Genomic DNA, 21,249 nt, shown 5'->3' with positions numbered 1-21,249 from the left:
CACAGCAGCAATAAAAAGGAATGATAGTAGATACTCATCAAGAGATAGATGGATGCTAAATCCCTGAAACATACATATGAAGGATTTTTATTAAGTCATAAAGAAAAATGAAAATATGAAATTTTCATAAGATGAATAGGTCTGGAAATTATTACACTCAATGAGGTAACAAATATTCCAAAAGATGAATGTTGCATATGTATTTAAAAAGTCTAGTTTTGATCATGACATATGGGTACATACTTGGAAGCACTGGTACAAACCAAGATACTAGAAAGGCTACCCTGACTGGAGAGAAAAGATTTTGAGGAAGTGAGGGAAGAGTAATACTTACTTGTAATCAGGAAGTACAAAATAGACTACCAGGGTTGGAAGAGTTTAGGGGAGGGAAAACAGATGGAAAAAGGCAAGGATCAACCAAGACAAAGTATTATGAAAACACCAAAATGAAACCTATTATTTTGTATGTTAACTAAAAGCCAAACAAAACCCACAAACTCTGAAGCAACATTCAAAACTTAAGTTCACAAAACATATCTTTATAAATAAACTTTAAAGCTCTTAAATTGCCTACATTTGAAAAAATAAATTTAACAGTCTGGAGACAAAATACTCTCACTTGATCCTGTGGATATTATTCTTAGTTGCTATGTAAATTCATATTAAAAGATTGTTAAGAAGCTCCTCTTGAATATCAGGTATATGGTAAGGACTCCTATGGCCATGCCAATGAAAGTACTATTTGTACTGACTGATATGGAATTTCTAAAGCACCAAGTCAACTTTAAATGGTTGTTGATATATAGATATATAGCAATGCATTTCAGAGACAAGTTCTTGGCTGACTGGGGTGTGTCCTTCATGTCTGACAGTTTGGGAAAGTCTCAACACCCTTCATGTGATAAGCAACAACAGTTCTAAGCAAAATCTATAGCAATGTTGATGAAATGGTTCAGTAAAATTCTTGCCAGACAAGTATGAGAATCTGAGCTCAGATTCCCAGCGTTCATGTAGAACACTGGGTGTCAATGCACACTTAGACTTCTACCCCTGGGAAGGAATAGGTAGCCAGAACCCTGGAGTTTGCTGCAGAGCCAACTTAGAAGAACTTGTGAGCTGGAGGTTCAGTAAGAGACGATGTTTCATAGAGTAGGATACACGATGGTAAGGTAAAAGAAAGTAACAATCTCTGGCCTCTACATACAGATATACATGCTCCTGCATATACATACATACAACACATATATTCACATAGACACACACGCACACACACACACACAGAATTTTAAACATGAAAAACTTATAAATACAAAAAAGCAAAAGTATTAGAGGCTGGGTGTCCATCTTGACAGTAAAGCAACTGTGTCACAATTGTGAGGTCTAGGGCCCGTTCAAAAATTAAACCTACAAAGAAAAAATCTAAAATTGAAAATATACATTTACTCAGATACTGAACCTAGCAGTCTATCAATACTATAATTCTCATAATTATACATAATTCAAAAATATTATAACATTACTAAAATATTAATGTAACATTCCATTGCATTCATAAATGCCTATTTGCTATATTTCTGTGTCTAAAATGAACACATCTGTGTTTCTGGTGAAGGCACCAGGTGTCATCTCTACCAGTTTCCTACTATTCCTTTCAGGATAAATCATTCCCTGAAGCCAGGACTCATGCATTCTAGGCTAGGATGGAAACCAGCACACCCCAGCTCTCCTCCTGTCTTTGTGGTTCTTAGGGATAGGTTGGCAGGCACATTCAAGACTCCCAGCTTGTCAGGTGGGTGCTGGGATCAACTCTGCATTGCTCACAACTGTGCAGCAAGTGCTCTTCGCTACTAAGCTATCTCTCCAGCCCTCAAATTAGATGGCAGCATTTGTTTATGAACTGAAGAACAAAGCATAAAAAGCACAAGGAACTGTGAAACCAAAGAAAGTGACAGCCATATGCAGGACAAAAGCTTGGTCCTGGGTGGCAATGTTAATGAATTCCCATAATTAGGGTAGAATGTAAAATTACATATACTCATCAAGACAAAAGTGACTTTAATCAAGCCAGGATGTACCTTTGGTTTATCTGAAGATAGCAGAGCACAGTCAAGATCATTTTTAGCACTGAAGCCTAGTATAACTCCACCCAATCAGATTTGTCTATGTTTAGTATTTATGGAAACGGTGTAAGGGAAATTGACTTACAGGACTGCTCAGGGACATTCACAGCATGTATGACTCAAGATGGCTATAACTGTGTCAAGTTGAATTCATAGAACTAATTTGGAAAAATAGTAGCAAACTGATCTGCCTGCAAGATCAGATCAATGATCAAGCTATAAAGGGGTCAATTCTGCTTTTCCCTATGGATGTTTAAAAACAACCACAAAAAACCCCTAACCATTAAGAATGTATTTTTTGAGGAATCCACTGACAAGTATTATAACTAAAAGAAAATGGGCACTCCGTCTGGCCAATCAATGTCCCATTGTTGGGAAGGAAAAAAAAAACAGTGTTTAAAAATCACAAGTCACCCCTTCAGACTCCAAACCTTATTGACCACCCATCCAACACAGTAGAATGCAGGAGGACAAAAGTCAGGTACCCAAAAAAGTTGAAATAAAGAAATCAACTGTAAGTAAATCAACTTGCAGATCTCATCCTGCAAACTCAACAGCAAAGAGTTCCAAAACTTTTTTCCTTTTTACATAAAATCATGTTAATGGGATTGCCTGTAGGCAGGTCAGAGGTCTACACTAGGAGTCTTCCTCAGTCGTTGTCCAAGTTATTTTTTGAGACAGGTCTATGATGGAACCTTTAGCCTATCCAATTAGTGACGAGAAAGTCTCAGGGTTCCGCATGTCCACCACATTCCAGTAATGGCATTATAAGCACGCATCCCCACATGCAGCTTTGATGTCAGTGTGCAAGACTCGGGTGTTCCTGCTTATGTGCAATCACCTTAACTCCTGAGACATGCCCCGTTACATACACTTTTTAAATACAAAAATTTTGCATTTAAATGATAAATTGTTATTTCAACTTGGATCTGAATATGTAAGTGTAAAGGCTAATCTGTTATGAGAATCATTTAATAATAAGTAGTTGTCTTGCTGAATTTTTTGCTTTGTATCTCATGGTTGTATAATCCATCTTTATTTCATTAATCAGAACACAAAGTACTGAAATCTGAGAGCAAAACTTATACCAGGGAGATTGAAATGAGATTATTTGTCCCAAGATTTCATTCTCAGCACTAGTCATCTTTCTTTAAAGTCAAATGAATTACATATATCCTTTCAGCAGAAAGAGTATTCAACTTGTACAGAAACATAATTCTCAGGTCCTTGAATAGGGAAATATAAACCATTCTCATGATTAAGATTCACGTCGATTATACGATACCATGACCTGGTTCAGACATGTTACAGAGAAAATTCTTACCAATGTAAGTTCCCATTTCCTGTTTAACCCTCACACTTGCCCTTCAAACAGTTCTCTATTCCCCTGTGATGATTCTTCTGAAAAATGAAGAATCTGCACATCAGAGCGGTGTGTATTTTGCAATCAAATGCAAGGCAAAATTTGACAATGTGGTTTCGGGTCTGTCTCTTAGGTCACTCTAAATTTCCAAGTTATATGCACCGCTGGCTACTGTCACTTGAATGAAACAGAAAACACAGTGTTAGAAGAGTAATCTTACAGTGTAGGGGAAATATTCTAATACATTTACAATGTCTGCTGACATGAGCTTCTGCATACATAGAAAATGCTCTAACTCGCTTGGGCTCAGTATTCTGAATAGAGGGTACAACAACTCTAACCTGGTCTTGGCTTACAAATTTCATGAGAAGGACATCCAAATACACAGTAAAAATGCGTACTTCTACCTGAAAGAAAGTAACTGACTATTTAACATATTCCAGGAGAACTGGGAGCTAAAATTGTGGCTTATTAGCAATGCCATATTATTCGAAGAGTGAGGACTTCTGATAGTAATGCAATGAATTAGAAGAATGAAGTCATTTTCTTATCTAAATGAATAAGTTTTCACCTATACATTGGGCATTTACATTTCTTCTTTCCACCTGGTTTATTTAATTAATCAGGGACAGACATAATAAAACTACATTGAAATATTATTTCATCCAGTCAGATTGGCTGCCATTCGAGACGGAGTTCTATGCCTGTAATCCCAACACTTGGGAGACTGAGGCAAGAGAATTTCTGTGAACTAGCATGCAAAAGATAGCGAATTGCAAATAAACATGGCTCTAAGGGAAAAACCTCATCACAAAACAGGAAGGAAGGAAGGAAGGAAGGAAGGAAGGAAGGAAGGAAGGAAGGAAAGAAGGAAGGAAGGAAGGAGAAACCTCATCACAAAACAGAAAGAAAGGAAGGACAGAGGAAAGGAAGGAAGAAAGGAAGGAAGGGAGGGAGGGAGGAAGAGAGGGAGGGCAGAAGGAGAGAGAGGGAGGGAGGGTAAGACAGAAAAGGAAAAAGGAACAAAAAATGACGAGAAATACTGTTAAGATGAAGGACAAACTGAACTTGGGTACATAGCTGGTCAGAATGCAGCTATTAGCATCATCAAGGCTATCAGTATTAAAGTTTATTAATGAAGTAAAATTAGAATCACCATATGGTCCAGCTACATCACTACTGACTATTTATCTGAAGGATTAAAACTCATCATAGCATGGACATGCCTGCACTGTAACATTATTAAAAACAGCCTAAATAGGGAACCAAGCTGAGGCCTAGTAATAGATGAATGGATAAGGAAATATAATGCATATATATATATATATATATATATATATATATATAGCCACAGAGAAGAATAAAATTAAGTCTTTTGCAGGAAAATTGTAAGCAAAATAGACTCAGACAAATATGTGTGTCTTATTATACATACAAACTAAATATATGTTCATATGTACATGTGCATATACATGGCTTGTAAACAGAAGGGGAACTATTTGAGAAAGGAATGTATTAAGGGAGAAAAGAGGTAAGAAGAAGGGAGAGCCAATGTGTTGAGAAATAGAACCCAAATATGTTTTTCTATAATTGTATATATTTTTATATAATTTTAAATAAACTTTCATGTCATTTTTATATAACCTCAAAGGAGAAAAGGAGATTATTTAAGAGCAGAAAGGTAACAGCAGAAGGGAGGAGAGACCAATAAGAGATGAGGAGATGAATACGGTGTGTGTGCAAAGCACACACACAAATATATATAAATGTATGAAACTGTTATACAGAAACCCACTATTCTGTACATCAACTCAAAATGATACTAATTTCAAAAGTTAACAGAAAGCAGAGTAAAGACTTCTACTGGTTAGATACCAATCTGAACCCAAGATTTGAAATGAATGCACGAGCTGGAATAGTGCTAACACATGGTGAGTTGTGAGTGTGGACCATTATTCCATAGAACAACAAACAGAACTCAGCAGAACACAAGATTTTGTATTCAATATTGGGCCATGCTGAGTCAGGTATACCAGCAACTACCCGCCACTTAGAAAAGAGCAATCTTACAGTCACTCATGTGGGAAGATGGCTTTGTTTGTGTACTGTACTAATGGCCAAACCAAGGGCTTCAGGCATGGTAGGCAGGCTCTCTTCTACTGAGCCGCATCAGTGACAAGGAAGTGGCATGACGTGTGGGTAGAATGTGACTCTTTTCAGATTCTAAGCTAGAGAGCAAGGAAAAGTTCATATTGTCACAATAATTTATAAAAAAACTCTCTACATTAATTTATAGTAAGAATTAACACATTTGAAAATCACAACTTCTCCCCAATATTGCACAGCATGTTCTTGTAAAACTTTGCCCCTTAAAGGTCAAGCCACTGTAATTATTTTTATGAAACCTTATTCATAATAGGTGAAGAATAAATTACATAATCATCTTCTAGTGAAATTTTTTCTCTGCTTTTGGGAAAACATCTATAATAAACTACCTGCAATACATATAACATGATATGCAGCTGGTAAAAAAATATTTTTAATTTTTATTAATTTAAATAGAATTAAAAGGAATTTCAAAATCTAAATACAAATCTTATTCAAAGCTGTAAAGTCACATACAGTGGTATACAGAAAGGGTTCTGTCTAAAGGGAGACCTAAGCTCTGGGCAGCACAGCTGATTGAATAGGCCTCTCAACCTTTATGTGGCTTGTGAATTGCATAGAAAAGACTTCAGACTAAATGCACCTACAGTACTCTCGCATTTGGGAAAGAGTGAAATGTTCTGTGATGCCTGACATACAGTCACATACCTAACATACTGCAAATAAGATGTTACAAAATGGAGACACTAGGGAAAGAAGAGTTGTACATACAATTGTGCTACTACTGAAGAAATCATTTGCAAGGCTTGTAAGGAATACACAGAATAATTAAGGGATTTCTCAGCTAAGACACATCTTGTTGCTTTGCATCTTATGGAATGGGTAATCACTCTAATTATTGGCTAATGGTGCTAGATAAGGTTCTCGGAACTAGCATGACCAAACAGGCCAAATTATTTGAATCACCTATTGGTAATTACTTGATTAATTTTGCAGTGATTTTTGAAAGCTGCTTTGATGAGTATCCAACATGTAATGTCTGCTCAGTGAGAAGTATAGAAATAGCCACAGTCAAGTCAGTTAGGCCAGAAGCCAGGCATGCCAACCTGCCAATCAAAATATGTTCACTAGGGACCTTGAACTTAGCTCAACACTCTTTTGATATGGCTGTATTATGTTGTACCTATATGTTCTATAAACCTGTGCTAATGACCAACTGAATTTCTGTCTCTTCATGATATCTATAATGCCTCAACCAGTGTGCCGGTAGACCAGCCTCTCAGCCACGCTCACTGCTGCTGACATGTGGGGTGCTCTCACACTTGGTTGGGTTCCTCTCAGTCTTACAGTACTACTGCCTTTGCTTCTCCTAGCCTGACGCTATGATTTCTCCAGTTTTCAATTTTCGGCCTATTTTATTTTTTCTTTCTTTAATCACTTTCTGCCTTTAATCTTGTCATTTTTTTCACTAGTTTCTAAGGCTGTTTTACTCAGCTGAGGCAGGGAAAGGTGACTTATCCCAACCAGAGATATCTAGGGTTAATTTTTATTTTTTATGCACGTGCATTTGTGCATATGTATATATGTGTCTCTGTGTGTCTATGTCATGTGTGGATGGGTGTCCACAAAGGACAGATAAACTCATTAGATCTCCTAGGGCTGTAGTTACAAGTTGTTGTGAGTCAGTTGATGTGGGTTCTGGGGCCAAAATCAGGTCACATGGAAGAATAGCAATCTCTTCAGACTTGGGATTTTAACAAAACTAAGATTGCTAGACAAAACATAAGTAATCCAATGTCAGTTGATATTTGAGAATATGGGTTTGCATCCGAAGGTTATTGTTGTTCCAAATTTAAAACAAATATTTGGTCAGGAAGATCTGAGAATATGAGAATGAAAATGCAAGTCCGGGTGTGCAGAAGGAGTAGGGGAATGGCCTGCAGGCAGTCTTGTTACCACATTGATCTGAAACAATGTTTTCCAACTTTAAGTCATATACTTCATACTATCAATCATTCTATCCACACATTCATGATGCTGATTGATTGGTGGTTTCTACTCATCATGATGTTTTTGATATTGCAGCACACTACATGGTCTGGATAACTCCCTGGGGGATGCACCAAGCAATGGAGAAGCGCTGGTGGAAAAACACAGGCATGCGTCTGTCTAGCCACAAGTTTCTGTGTGATGCCGAGAAGGTGGTGGTAAGTGGCCACATTTATAACGAAAGCTGGCAAAGCCAACAGAGGACTGAAGTGAGTGGGAATATTTTTAGACAGTTCAGTTCATTTTTTCAGACAGCTAAAATCAATTTGAAAAATTGAGACAAATGCTTCAAATGTGGTGTAGAATGCAAGAAATAATGGAATGTAATACAGGGGCAAAAATGTCCACTTTCTGCACAGACAGGAAGCCACATAAAGTCACTGCAGGTTGGCAAGAGCCTACCAAAGGAAAACACATTGAAGAAACGTCCCAGAGCCAAGGCAGAGAAATCTCAGACTATATCATCCTCCCCAGAAAAGCAAGGACAAAGAAGTAAAATGTGGTTCAAGTTAAATAAGAGAATTTTTTACTGGAAATAACTTTACTTCATTAATTATAATCTAATTTAGATACATTGCATTATAACAAAAATGTCTCTTCTGTTTGTATGTGCAGGTGCATGTGTGCAGATTTCCATGCCAATATACAGAGGCCAGAGGACATTAGGTGTCATTCAGCTCTTTCAGAGACAGATTTCCTCACTGGCCTGGACTCACCTAGTAGTTTAGGATTACTGGTCAGAGGGCCTGGGAATCCATCTGTGTCTGCAACCCAAGTCCGAGTGTGCAAATCTGAGTCAGTACACAAACCCATCTGTGTTTGCACCCCAAGTCCTAGTATGCAAACCTGACAAAGTGCACAAATCCATCTCTGTCTTTACCCCAAGTCTGGGAGTTCAAGCCTGGACTACTGTTATTGTTTTTGGTTTTGGTTTCACAAGACAGGGTTTCTCTATGTAACAGCCCTGGCTATTGTGGATCTCATTCTGTAGATCAGGCTGGCCTCAAACTCACAGAGATCAGCCTACTTCTGTCTCTGAGTGTGGGGATTAAAAGTATGCACCACCACTGCCAAGCCCCAACTTTTTTAAGAAAAAAAAAAAGAAGTTCTGGAGATCAAACTCAGGGCATGATACTTGGCAGACATTCTACCTTACTGACCCAAGAGCTTTCTTTTCCTTTTCCTTTCCTATAATAATGGGCTTTATTCTACATTAATTAAAATAATCAATTAAGTGTTACCATATCATAATTCAGATGAACCAAAAGTTGATCCCCAAAGTTAACAGTCCCATTTTTGTGTCAGTTCTTATTGAGGATTACTGGGCTTCTAGGAACAGATTGCTGGAAAAGAGAATTCTGACACTGGATGAATAAAATATGAGCAGATGGGCCCTGGAAAGGTTTTGCTCACACATGTTTCCTAATAGTAAAAGGAAAGAATCCCTAAATATTGAGTGAAAATAGGTCGCAGCAAAGCCAGTGTTTATAGGATTCCCAGCAGCCTGGAGAACTGCACTGAATCACATGATTGTGTACATATGAGTAGAAAATACACCTCTATTTTCCCTTAGGAGTGAGTAGAACACGGTGTCGTTGTGCACCTGCTGGGGCTAAAGGACAATGACAAACGCTTTCTGGTCTGATGTTCTGTCACATTCCCGACCTCCTGCCCTTGCTCCCCTCTACACCTTGCCCTTCCTGTGTGCTGCTTGTCCAGGAGCATCAGTAATTTCCTGGGTGCATGCATGCCAAGTATACAGTTGTTGCAGACACCTAGCATGGGCGAATTAGCCTTCTTGTGGTGACGGAAATAGAAGAAGTTTAAGGTTGGAGATATTGTCCAGTAGTTAAGTGTAGCAGCAGGCTGCTTGTTGGTTCCCAGCTGCTTAGCCTCAAAATAATCACACAGAAACTGTACTATTTAAACCACTGCTCTAGATTCTCATTGGCTAACTCTTACATATTAATTTAACCCATCTCCATTAATCTGTGTATCGCCACATGACAGTGGCTTACTGGCAAAGTTTCGGCATGTCTGACTCTGGCGGTGGCTACATGGCTTCTCCCTGGCTCCACCCTTCTTTATCCCCGCATTCACTTTAGTTTTCCCCACCTAGCTCTTTCTGCCCTGCTATAGGTCCAAAGCAGTTTCTTTATTCATTAATGGTAATAACAGCACACAGAAGGGACTCCCACATCAGTTAAGAGTGCTCAGAACACTGCCAGAGGAAAATTCAGGTCCCAGTACCCTCAAAAGTTGGCTAACAGTAACTTTTAAGTCAATTTCCAAGGGCATCCAACGCCTCTGGTCTGCACTAGCACCTGTGCTAATATGCACACACCTACACACAGACACATGCATAATGAAAAATAAAAATTAAGCTTTTACAAAAAATTTCAGACTTTAGGAGGTAGAGATACGGCTCCACAATCAGGAGCAGTTGCTGCTCTTGCAGAGGGCCTGGGTTTGGTTCCCAGCACCCAAACAACAGCTTACTCTCATCTCTAACTCCAGCTCCATGGGATTTGATGCCCTCTTCTGACCCCTGTGGCCCCAAGATGCACATGCTGCATATTTACACATGCAGGCAAATCATCCATACACATTAGATATGAATAAATAAACCACTGGCTATGAGACTCTGCTGATGAGTTTGGTCTTTTGTTGCCACCCCTGTTTACTTAGACAGATGCGGTTCAGGGGGTGAGGGAAACGGCAGGAAGAAAATGTAAGAAGGAGGAAAGATTATTTATGTGAATTTTTAAACTGCCCAACATCTGGAAAATTAGTTTTTAGAGGAACTACATAAAGAACTTATCACAAGGTTCCCTTTAAAAAATGTCACATCTGGGATACTCACTATGATTGTGAGTAAGTTTTCCAAGCAGTTTTGATTTCTCTCATGACTAGGGGTTATGCTTCTGAAAGCATAATCTTGAGGAAGAATCTTTTAAGGGCCTGAAACACTTACAGAAATGCAACCTGTCTATCCTAACCTCTCTCACATCTTCTTGGAAGATATGATTTATAATTCATAATATAAAACTTTTTAATATTTACATACCTACTGGATTTATCTGGCAATAGCTATGTTTTTTACATGTTCTATACCAATGTGGAAAAAAGAAAATACTAGGTATAAATTTCAAATTCTCAAAAGCATCTATATCACTGTCTTAGTTTCTTTATAGACAGTCTTACTAATCATGACAGTGTCTGAGAGATGCTCAGGTCACTGTGGTGCCCGCTGACCATGGGGACAGTGTCTTAGGGATGCCCAAGTGGTGTGGGAAGTCCTTCTCTATATGTACTGCTTTTATTGATTAATGAATAAAGAAACTATTTTGGCCTGTGATAGGCAAAAATAGAGCTAGGCAGAGAAAACTAAACAGAATTCTAGGAGAAGGAAGGTAGAGTCAGTGAGAAGCCATGTAGCCCCGCTGGAGACAGACGCCAGAACAGAACTTTACCCAGTAGGACACAGCCACGTGGAGATACACATATTAATGAAAATGTGTTAATTTAATAAATAATAAATAAAAATTAATAAATTTATTAATTTAATTTAAGATATAAGAATTATCCAGAAATACACCTAAGCTATTGGCCAAACAGTATTGCAAATAATGTAGTTTCTTTGTGATTATTTTGGTCGGAGCTGCTGGGAACAAACAAGCAACCCCTACCTAAAACACATTGTCACCTTACATGGAAAACTAAATCTACTTAAAACCTGAGAGTTTGTGAAGGAGTTTTAGACACACACACACACACACACACACACACACACACACACACACACAAGTTTAACACAGTTTCTAGCTCTGTCTGCCTACAGCAAGCAGAGATGTGGTTCAGCTTTAGTAGCAAAAACTGCATGGCTTCTTTAAAGGAAGGTTTACTGATTTGTTCTATTTTGAGGTTGATGTCCGCCACCAACTTCAGATCTGGATGCTTATGTGCCCACTTGGAGTCAGAGATCAGCACTCCCTGCCTGGGCAGGCAGTGGAATGGAGTCTGTTAGGTGTACACAGGCAGTAGGGCATGGTAGATTCCTGCCACCATACACAGAGATATTTCCAGGCCTCACACTGTGCTGCATGGCATATTTAGCTATTACTCAGATTTAAAAAGGGTTTATGTGCTGTACACTCCTTCTAAGAGTTAAAGTGTTGAGTGTGGTTCCTATCTGGTGGTCCCAGAGCTGGTAGTAATGGCACCTTCATTATTTTGAAAAGTGGAGAGAAGAGGAACAAGCACCCATGGCAACTACAACCAAGCTGCTTACCATTTTAAAAGCTCTCTAGGACAGAGAAGGATTACAGATACACAATAGGACAGATTCAGACATAAAAGACCTTTAAAGAGACACAATGTGTTTTAAATAAAATGTACGTAGGCTTGGGAGAGAGAAAACAAAAGAGTAAAGAGACAGTAAATGTAATATAAAAGAGTACAGACCGTCATAGATTAAAGGAGTAAAGATAATAAAATAAATATTAAGCTTGTAGAATAAGAAATAGAGTAAGAAAAATAAGCCACATAAAGATGAAATATACACAGAAAGTCTGGATTATATATATTATTGTGGGGCTCTTTTGAATTTTTGATTGTGAAGGAGCTAAGTACAGAGAGACATTTCATTGTATGGGCTGCTAAGCTAAACCAGCGTATGTATTTTAGAGGTATCATGACTTCAGGATTTGGGTCTAAGGATTTGTTGCTTTGGAAAAGAGGATCTTCTTTTGTTTCCACAGAGGATGAGAACCTGTGGAATTCTGCCAGACTAATGTGGCTTAATGGACCAAGACTACCTGTGGTGTGTATATGTACATGTACATATATATGTAAATATGTGTACATATGTATGTATAAAACACACACATATATGTATGTATAATATATATATGCTCTTGGTTAAGGTATTGTGTTTGTAAGGCTCATTTTAAAATGTAATGCATAATTAAGAAATAAAGGTTAATAGATAATCATCTACAATCTTCAAGCTTGGTGACTACAACATGAGGACAATGTCTCAGTGATGCTCAGGTACACCTGTGGTGCCCGCTGACCACAGGAAGGATGTCCTGAGGAGAGAGAGCTGCGTGAGAATAGCACAGGAAAATATGATTAAAAATTTATTTCTTTTTATTCATTATGAAATGAAAATAACTGGTTCAATGAGATGCATGCCTAAACGCCTGGGTGGGGATGTCTTTGGGTCGCTGTGAAGCACAGTTGACCCATAGCAAAATGGACTTTTTGTCACATACTTAAATAGAAACCATCTATTTCTCTCACTTCTTCCCACATAAACAATTCTTTATTTTTTAAGACAAAAATATCCACTTCATTTTAATAATTACTATAGTATTTGAAGCAAGCACTGTGTTAAAACGTTTACATATATGATTTATGATCATCTAAACAGCAGCTTCAAAGTAATCACAATGCCAAGATAACAGCAGAGAATTTCCACTCTCAGGAGGCAGACTCATATAGCAGGTACGTTCTCTTTCTAATAACTCACTCAATCCCTCTATTTCTTGCTAGTTTCTGCATTTATATCCTATACCAATTTGATACCTAGATAACCATTTAGGCATATGCACATGTTTTCTTGATAAATTCAGAGTTTTATTCACTGCAACATGATGGTACTCAGGAAAACAAAAGCCTCTGAAGAGAGTGGGAATCCCTTCCAGTATTAACTGTTCCTGGTACTTTACAAAGCTGCAGTATCTCATTTTCACCACTAGGGTGCACTGACGTTGCAATTTACTACGTAGATGCAGCCTAATGGAAATGCTCACACAAGTTGATTTCCTTCCAGAAAAGTTTATTTGGATATCATTATTTAATAAGAAATTCATTTAGGACATCTAATTTGATGTTAATCAATGACAAAATTTCTTCTGTAAGTTCTTCACATCTTTTGACTGTCTCCACTGCCAACAAAAATAACTCCAGTGTATCAAAGATCTATGTGACATCTCTGCCATATCATAGATGACACTATATCAGTTTTGATAAGTGAAGCATACTGACCTTCTGGTTTAGGATTCCTAGAAGATGAATTAAATGGCCATGTCATTGATTCCTCTTTAGTTGTTCCCCCCGTGTTTGTCCACATATGTGTTATTACATTGAATAAATAATAGGTTGTAGCTGTCCCTAACATTAAAAAAAGATTGCAAAATTATGCGTGTGACTTTTAAATTTAAGCCTTTTTTCAATATGCAGAATAAAATGGGTAACATGTCAGGATGTGCGTTGGTGTAGACTGGTATGTAATGAGTGTGTGTGTGTGTGTATGTGTGTGTGTGATGAGTGTGTGTGTGCCTGTGTGTCTGTGTGCATGCAGGTAGCTAAAATACATATGTGGATGCATTGAAAGCCATAACTAACTGGATTTGCCTCAGAAGTGGCTGCATTATATAATGTGCACAGCTGGAATGAACCAGTCAGTGCAAGGAATAGTCACAGCACCTCCAGTATTAAGTGGAGAATCAATGCTTTCCCAGAAACAAAGAAAAATCCCCACCCTATATTAATTTTTTTTGCTTATATGGTGCTCCAAAATTGTTTGAGGGGAGGGGCACTGTTCACTCAACCCATCAATTATCCCACACTTATGTTCACCCCAGTTGGTTGTAGGCAGAAAATTACTCCATTGTTACTGTTTTATCCAAACTATTCACGCTGTTTGGTCAACTAGGCAAAATCTTTATAGAGTATAGTTTCTCATTTCTGCATTTATTAAGCATGCAATATGAGCCTAGTATTGTGTAGCAATATCAGAGAAATATGGGTTTTCCAACTTAGCCATTTACAAAACTCAAGAAAATAACCTCATATAATTTTATAAGCTATTTATAATGTAACAATACTTACCTTTAAACTCTTCAAGGAACTATGAAAATATTCTTCAGATATTCATTTACTATATGTAGTAGTACTGATTAATTTGGAATAGTGCACTTCCTGCCTATCTCAGATATACAGAATTATTATTTAAGGCAGTAGAATCTCTAATATTAAGTGAAATAAATAATGCATTCTGTGTAAAGGAAGCAGAATGTTTGTTTGTTTGTCATTGAATACTGACTTTCTTTTCACAAGTCAGAGAACATGGCTTACAGACATGAGCTTAGCTGAGACTCAGACTATCTCCTGTGTTCATTTTATAATCAGCAGAAAACTATTATTATTATATTGGATCTATATCCAAAAGATGAAAAAATAGCAAGAAAGGTGAGAAATATCTTTATCACACAGAGACACACTCACTCATACACACTCACACGTACACTCACACATACACTCACACATACACACTCACACATACACTCACACATACTCACACACACACTCACACATACACACTCTCACACACACACATACACTCACACATACTCACTCACACACACTCACACATACACACTCTCACACACACTCACACATTCACACTCTCACACACACTCACACATACACACTCTCACACACACTCACACATACACACTCTCACATACACTCACACATACACACTCTCACACACACTCACACATACACTCACACATACACACTCACACACACAACATGCTTTCTAGTCCATTAGTGTGTCACACCTACAAAGATCCCTTTCTGAGGAATGTATTTAATTTTCCTGATTTTTAATCTAATGCTTTCATCTCAAATTATTTTGACATACTCAAATCCCTTAAAAATGTTTCCTCAAGGGATGGGTTTCTCAAATGTTTAAACGCTAATGTCAAGCCTTTCTAAGTTCATATAGGAGACCAAGATCTCCACGTGAGTCAGAGGCCAGTGTTTCTTCACAGCATCCAGAGAAAGCTTGCACCTATGGGGAGGGCAGCAGCTTCAGCCATGCTTTGTCTTGGACTCCCTTGTTGGACCTATCCTTAACTCAAGCACATCTAGCAACCTAACTTATTCTCAGTCTCCATTTGCCTGAGAACACAGAACTTTCATATAAACAATGGGGGGTCAATGGTCCAACTCAAATGCATTGAGTTCTAAACACTAAACTAGGGGTACTGAGATAAAAAAGGAAAATAGGCTTGGGACATGTAATCATAGATCTCAGTTGACAACTTGGTGAGAAGTAGAAACAACTGGGAGATGGGACAATGGGCATGAACACCTGTCGGAGATTATTTTGTGTAGGTTAGGTGAAATGAGAAGATTTGCCTACTCTGGGTGGCACAATTCCCTAGGCTGGGATCCTGGACTGTATAAAAACGAGGAGGTGAGCCGAACACAACAGCATTCGTAAATATCTGTGTCTACACTGTTTATGGGATGTGAGCAGTTCCTTCAAGATCCTGACGCCTTAACTCCCATGCTATGATGGAATGCATCCTTGAACTGTAAGCTGAAGCAAAAGCTTCCTCCTTTGAAATGTTTTTATTTTGTTTATGCAATTTTATCAAAGCAACAGGAAAAGAAACTGAGACAAGATCAAAGTTTTTCTGGCACGAATCCCAGAAGTGTATAGATCATGTCTTATTTGATCAGTAAAATATCCAAATAGCCCTGCTTCACTGAACGGTTGCACCAAATTGCCAACACAGAAGTACACAATTTTTGATGTGTTTAGAGCAAAGATGCAAAAGAAAACAGATGACTAAGAAGTGCAATCTACAGGATGGTCGTCATTTTCAGGACAGGAGACAGGGCCACGGAAGTGCCCTGATGTCTGTTGCTCTGGAATTTAAACCTACTTAGGGAGCTGCATACAGTATAACCCTGAAAGCTTGTTTGAAAAAGTGGAGAAAAAAATGGACAATCTGTGGACATGGATATTTTAGGTCTTTCTTCTTTGATTGCTATTTTAAAATTATACAACTGTGAAAGGCACATTACACTCCCATTTTATCATCATCATCAGCAACAGCAGCAGCAGCAGCAGCAGCAGCAGCAGCAGCAGCAGCATCACCATCACCATCCGTGTAGAACAACACAGCAAAACTTTTCTACCTCTGAATGATGCTTGTCAGTCAATCTGCTTTTATGAAAACTGAGATCCATACATGAATACCCCATGTATTCTGTCCTAACTTATGCACACCTATTTGCTCACTGTGTTGAGTATTTCCATTTTTGTTGCAAGGGTAGCAATGGCCTCATATATTGCCGTTACATTGTAAACCATTTGAAAGATAAGTAGAATAAGTCCTGCCATGTTACATACATGAGTCTGCAGCTTCTTGAGTCAAAAAGATTTTGAATAAATTATCAGGATTTGTTATGCTTTAGCTTAGTTTAGTTTCTCCGCATCAAAAGGTATGTCATTCATCATGAGTTCACAAAAACTCTGAGAGTTTTTAATAACAAACTAGTAGAATTAAATGTAGGTTAAAAATATCCATTTGTATGGATATTTTTAAAATAACTGTAGATATTTATCCAAAGCACAGGGCAAAACTGATGCGAACAAAAGCTTGAAAGTCGTGTGTTCTAGACAGCATTGTTTTCCCTGAAAAATGTCAGAGAAGGATGAAGTTCTGCATAAACATGCTATTTCTAGACTGTTTCTCTAAAACAAAACCTTTCATGCCCATTGAAAGCAGGGCTTTAAAGAGTAGGCTTTATGATTGATGAGGAACGGAGAGCTTGGCAGTGTAGCTAATGATGAAGTGCATGTGTTCCTGTAAATAAACTTCCTCACAAGCTCTTGTGAGCAACACAGATGAAACTCATTGGATCATCAGAAAAAAATAATACTACAATAGATGTGGTACTCACGGGAAAGAGGAAGGGAATGAGAGAGAATGATGGGTGGGAAAACATGATTGAAATACATTATGTAAATGCACAAAAATGTTATAATGAACCCCATTGTTAGCTGTCACTAATATATGCTAATAAAATATATTAAATTTTTATATTTTATTAAGTTCAATATTTTACAGTTTTAATATTTTTCAGAAGATTAAGATGATAAGTTCCTAGGAAAAATTAATAAGCAAAAATTAATCTTTGAAATATGAAAATTTGTATCTTGAGACCTAAACTTTAGAACCAGCTAATCAAAGGATAATCCTTTGTCTGGAGAGCTAAGTTAGGCCCCCTGTCCTGCACACTCTTCTACTAGGCTCCCAGGGATTAATAGTGTATAGAAAAGCATAGCACTCATCACAAAACCATGTGTCAAGCCATTTATATATATAAAGCCATTTGCCCCACCACGCAGATCAGTACCTCTTCATAAAGGCAGGGAAAAAATGAAATTAATTGCCTACTACACTACAGATAACAAAAGAACGCTAATTCTGAAAATAAAAACTATACCTGTCTGGTTCCAAACATTTTCTTTTTGCTCTAACATATGCTCTCTACCATTAATTAAATAAATGTCGTTATGGGCATACATATACATATATATATGGAGAGAGAGAGAGGGAAACCGAGAAAGAGTAGTGGTTGTACATTAATTATTTCATACTACAATTTATGTATGTGTGTGACCACATCCACATGGAGAATTTCTTACACTGATGACATTGTCTTTCTAGCAGTCCCTAACTTAAAACCTGTTTCTGAAAAAACAGCCTGTGATGAAGGTGGAGGAGGGACAAGAGGCACCTGGAGAACAGTAGTATGCCCACTAAGGAATCATTTAGGCCAAAGTTAATTATTGTTAAGGACTGAAGCACAGGACAATATTCTAAATAATATGTGTAAACTATTATTGTATCATTAATTCTGAAGTAACAGTACATATCACTAAAATGTATTTCTGCATTCAATTTTTCATACAAAGATATATTTTAACCTCAAGCACAGTGCTAATTAAATGGTCTATTATGTTAAGGTAGATAATTTATAAGTTAAATATAGTCAAATATATTACAGGAAACACAGGCAATGCTATAGTAACTGTTAATAATAAATTTATTTGAATATAATAACAACCTATAAAATAATGAATAACTACTAAATAACTAGGAAAGACTTTCTATATTCCAAAAATGTGTCATTTTTGTGGATTTTCAAAGCTCATGAGTTATACTATATCCCTTACAAATTTTTTTGTGGCCAAATTAGATCAAAATAAACTGTAATTGGTATAATGCCTAGATATTTCAAGGAATGATATACTGCAGATAGAAAACCAAATAGCATTCAATAGTTAATTCGATATTAAAAGACCACCATTTCCTGCAGAGTGGAAACAGAATATTTGCAAAAAGGCAAAGTAAATAAAATGAACACTAAATCTATAGATAATACTGTTAAGACATGGTATGCTTTTATGATTAGTTGTACAAGTATAGTTTCTTGGCCATGTAGAAAGGGGAGAGAAAGGTAATAAACATAACCATGCATGCTCTATTTGTTAGGATTACGAGAAAAGCTGAAGTCTAATGGGAACTGTTATCACGGCAAAAGGATCCTAGCTAATGAAGCCAGTTGGTACTGTCGAGAACTAAGTTCTGGCCCAATAGCCTTTGACTCCAACAACACAGTGCCATTCCATTTTAGCTGCACTTTAGTATTATACTCCATTAATTGCACATTTGAATTAACGTTTATCATTACATTCCACTCATCATATAGTCATGTGCACAGTTTCACTGATACTGCAGATTTTTCCCCATATTGAGTTATAGCTGTATAAAATGGAAATGTTTCCTAATTAAAATTCATTTGAGAGCTAGACCTAGGAAGAGCTTAAGTTACAAAGAACTTTCCTGATATTAGGACAAAAAGAAAAGCTTGACGTGGAAATAAGAATTAACTTGAGGAAGGAGTAGATCCTCTAATAAGGCATTCCCAGGAGGAATTAGGAGTTTCAGGTGCTACTTAAATTTTTGAGACTGTTTCCCCAATCTCAAAATGCAGAAAAGGGTTTCATAAAATGTGGATACAAAATTTCATGTGTTGGAAATATAGTAACAAATTCACTGCAAATGCTTAGCGTGAGTAATGGCTGTAAACTAGATTATCCACAGTCACATAAGGAAACATGAAGTGACAGTTTGGATCTGGTCTTGTTGGCTCATGCTTCTGCTTGAATTTATAATATTTGATTAATTCATTTTAAAGGCTAAATAATATCAAGTTTCTTTCGGTACCACACCCCCAACAATGAAGGCGCTCCCCCATATTTTCATTTAATCTTGTATTTTATTTTCATTTAATATGATAGAATTATGTATTCCTGTCACACGCAGTGCTGTCAAGTGCACATAGCTAGTTCATGAGAATGCATTCCTCTAAGAATCCACAGTTAGTGATATTAGTAGATCAATATATGATTTTTCTAGTACTATCCAGAGGAACAACCCAGGTATAGAAGACAGGAGAAATGAGTATGTTCAGTGATATTAGACCAAAATGCTAGGTCACTTTCATTAGTCGTGATAAGAAAGCCTCTTTGGGTGCATAAATCAGAAGGAAGTTTATGTGGCAGAATTACGGAAGGAAACTTACACTAGTGCCTGCCCCCAAACCATGCAATTTAGGAACAGCCAAGAAACAAAACCGTATAGAAGGAGGGATAAATAACAACATTGTATTAAGGGTTATTATGCAGCTACAAGGATTCGATGTGACCCTGGCAATATAGCAAAAAACAGTTATGAAAAGAAGCTTTTTCTTATGCTCAGAGCTAATTTTCAAACGTATGTACCTGGATTTGAAACTTTGAGCATTTCACACATTTTTCTGTATCTGAAAAAAAAATGGATCCAGACTGATATTGTGTATCAAGTAGCTGAAAACAGTTCATATCAAGGTAGCCAAAAGCGAAGTTCAGTAAGAATTCATAAAAAGAACATTATCCCCACTGCTGAGAAAGCTCTTAGAATGTACACTTTGCTCATATTGGCAAAAAGTAATTTACCCTTCAATTTTGCTAGAAAGGGTAAAATATCTATAGTAATATGGTTTTATAAAATTTTAATTAAATAAAATGTAGATTAAAATGTGTATATCAAGCTTAGGTACAATTAGTAACTTCAAAACTGAAATATAACTCCATTTTGAAAATGTATATTTCACAATAAAAGAGTTAATTAAATTTGCTTTTCACATAATTTACAATAAAATAGTATATTTCAATTTTTAATTGCCCAAAAGAATTGATACTATGAAAATAACATACTTTAATATTTTTTCAGGAAAATTAAGGCATACAAAATAACATAAAAATAATGTATAATTTTTATCTATGTTGTCGTAAGATGGAATAGGAAATATGTAAATAAATTCATATGACTTAAGATGGAAGAAATTTGAATGATTATAAGGACGTTATTATCTCACAGTACATAATTCAAATATCATGACACATTGAATATACATTTCAAATGTGTCTTCCTGTTTATAGGTGTTTGACTGGGAATATTATACTTTATATATATTTAAAGAAAATAATAAAAAATATTATAGAAACAGGTTTAAACTTATGCAGTAGACTTGTGAGCCAATGACTAAAACAGAAAAGAGTAAAGTATGGCTTAAGCACTGATTCTCACTGTGACGTGATCTAATCTGTGTTCAATACCAGACACTACTACTGCACTTGCGTTAACATCAGACATAGCGACAGAACTCAGAATACATGCTTCCTCTCTCTTC

General features: G+C 36.9%; 1 protein-coding gene across 7 annotated transcripts in view; it reads right to left on the bottom strand.

Annotated features, from left to right (window-relative positions):
- Positions 1-21,249, bottom strand: part of Nol4 (nucleolar protein 4) — a 331,009-nt gene that overhangs the window by 221,279 nt on the left and 88,481 nt on the right. The window contains exon 3 of one of the 7 annotated variants that reach the window (XM_085700071.2): positions 20,300-20,362. The exons of 5 other annotated variants lie outside the window; for them this stretch is intronic. In XM_085700071.2, the coding sequence (XP_085556197.1) occupies positions 20,300-20,362 (63 nt within the window). The remainder of the gene's footprint in view (positions 1-20,299; positions 20,363-21,249) is intronic. One more of the 7 variants, XM_085700070.2, reaches the window with a different exon arrangement.

Source organism: Myodes glareolus, chromosome 13, assembly GCF_982192425.1.
Source record: "Myodes glareolus chromosome 13, mMyoGla1.1, whole genome shotgun sequence".
NCBI classification, from domain to species: Eukaryota; Metazoa; Chordata; class Mammalia; order Rodentia; family Cricetidae; genus Myodes; species Myodes glareolus.
This window is presented reverse-complemented; position numbering and strand designations above follow the sequence as displayed.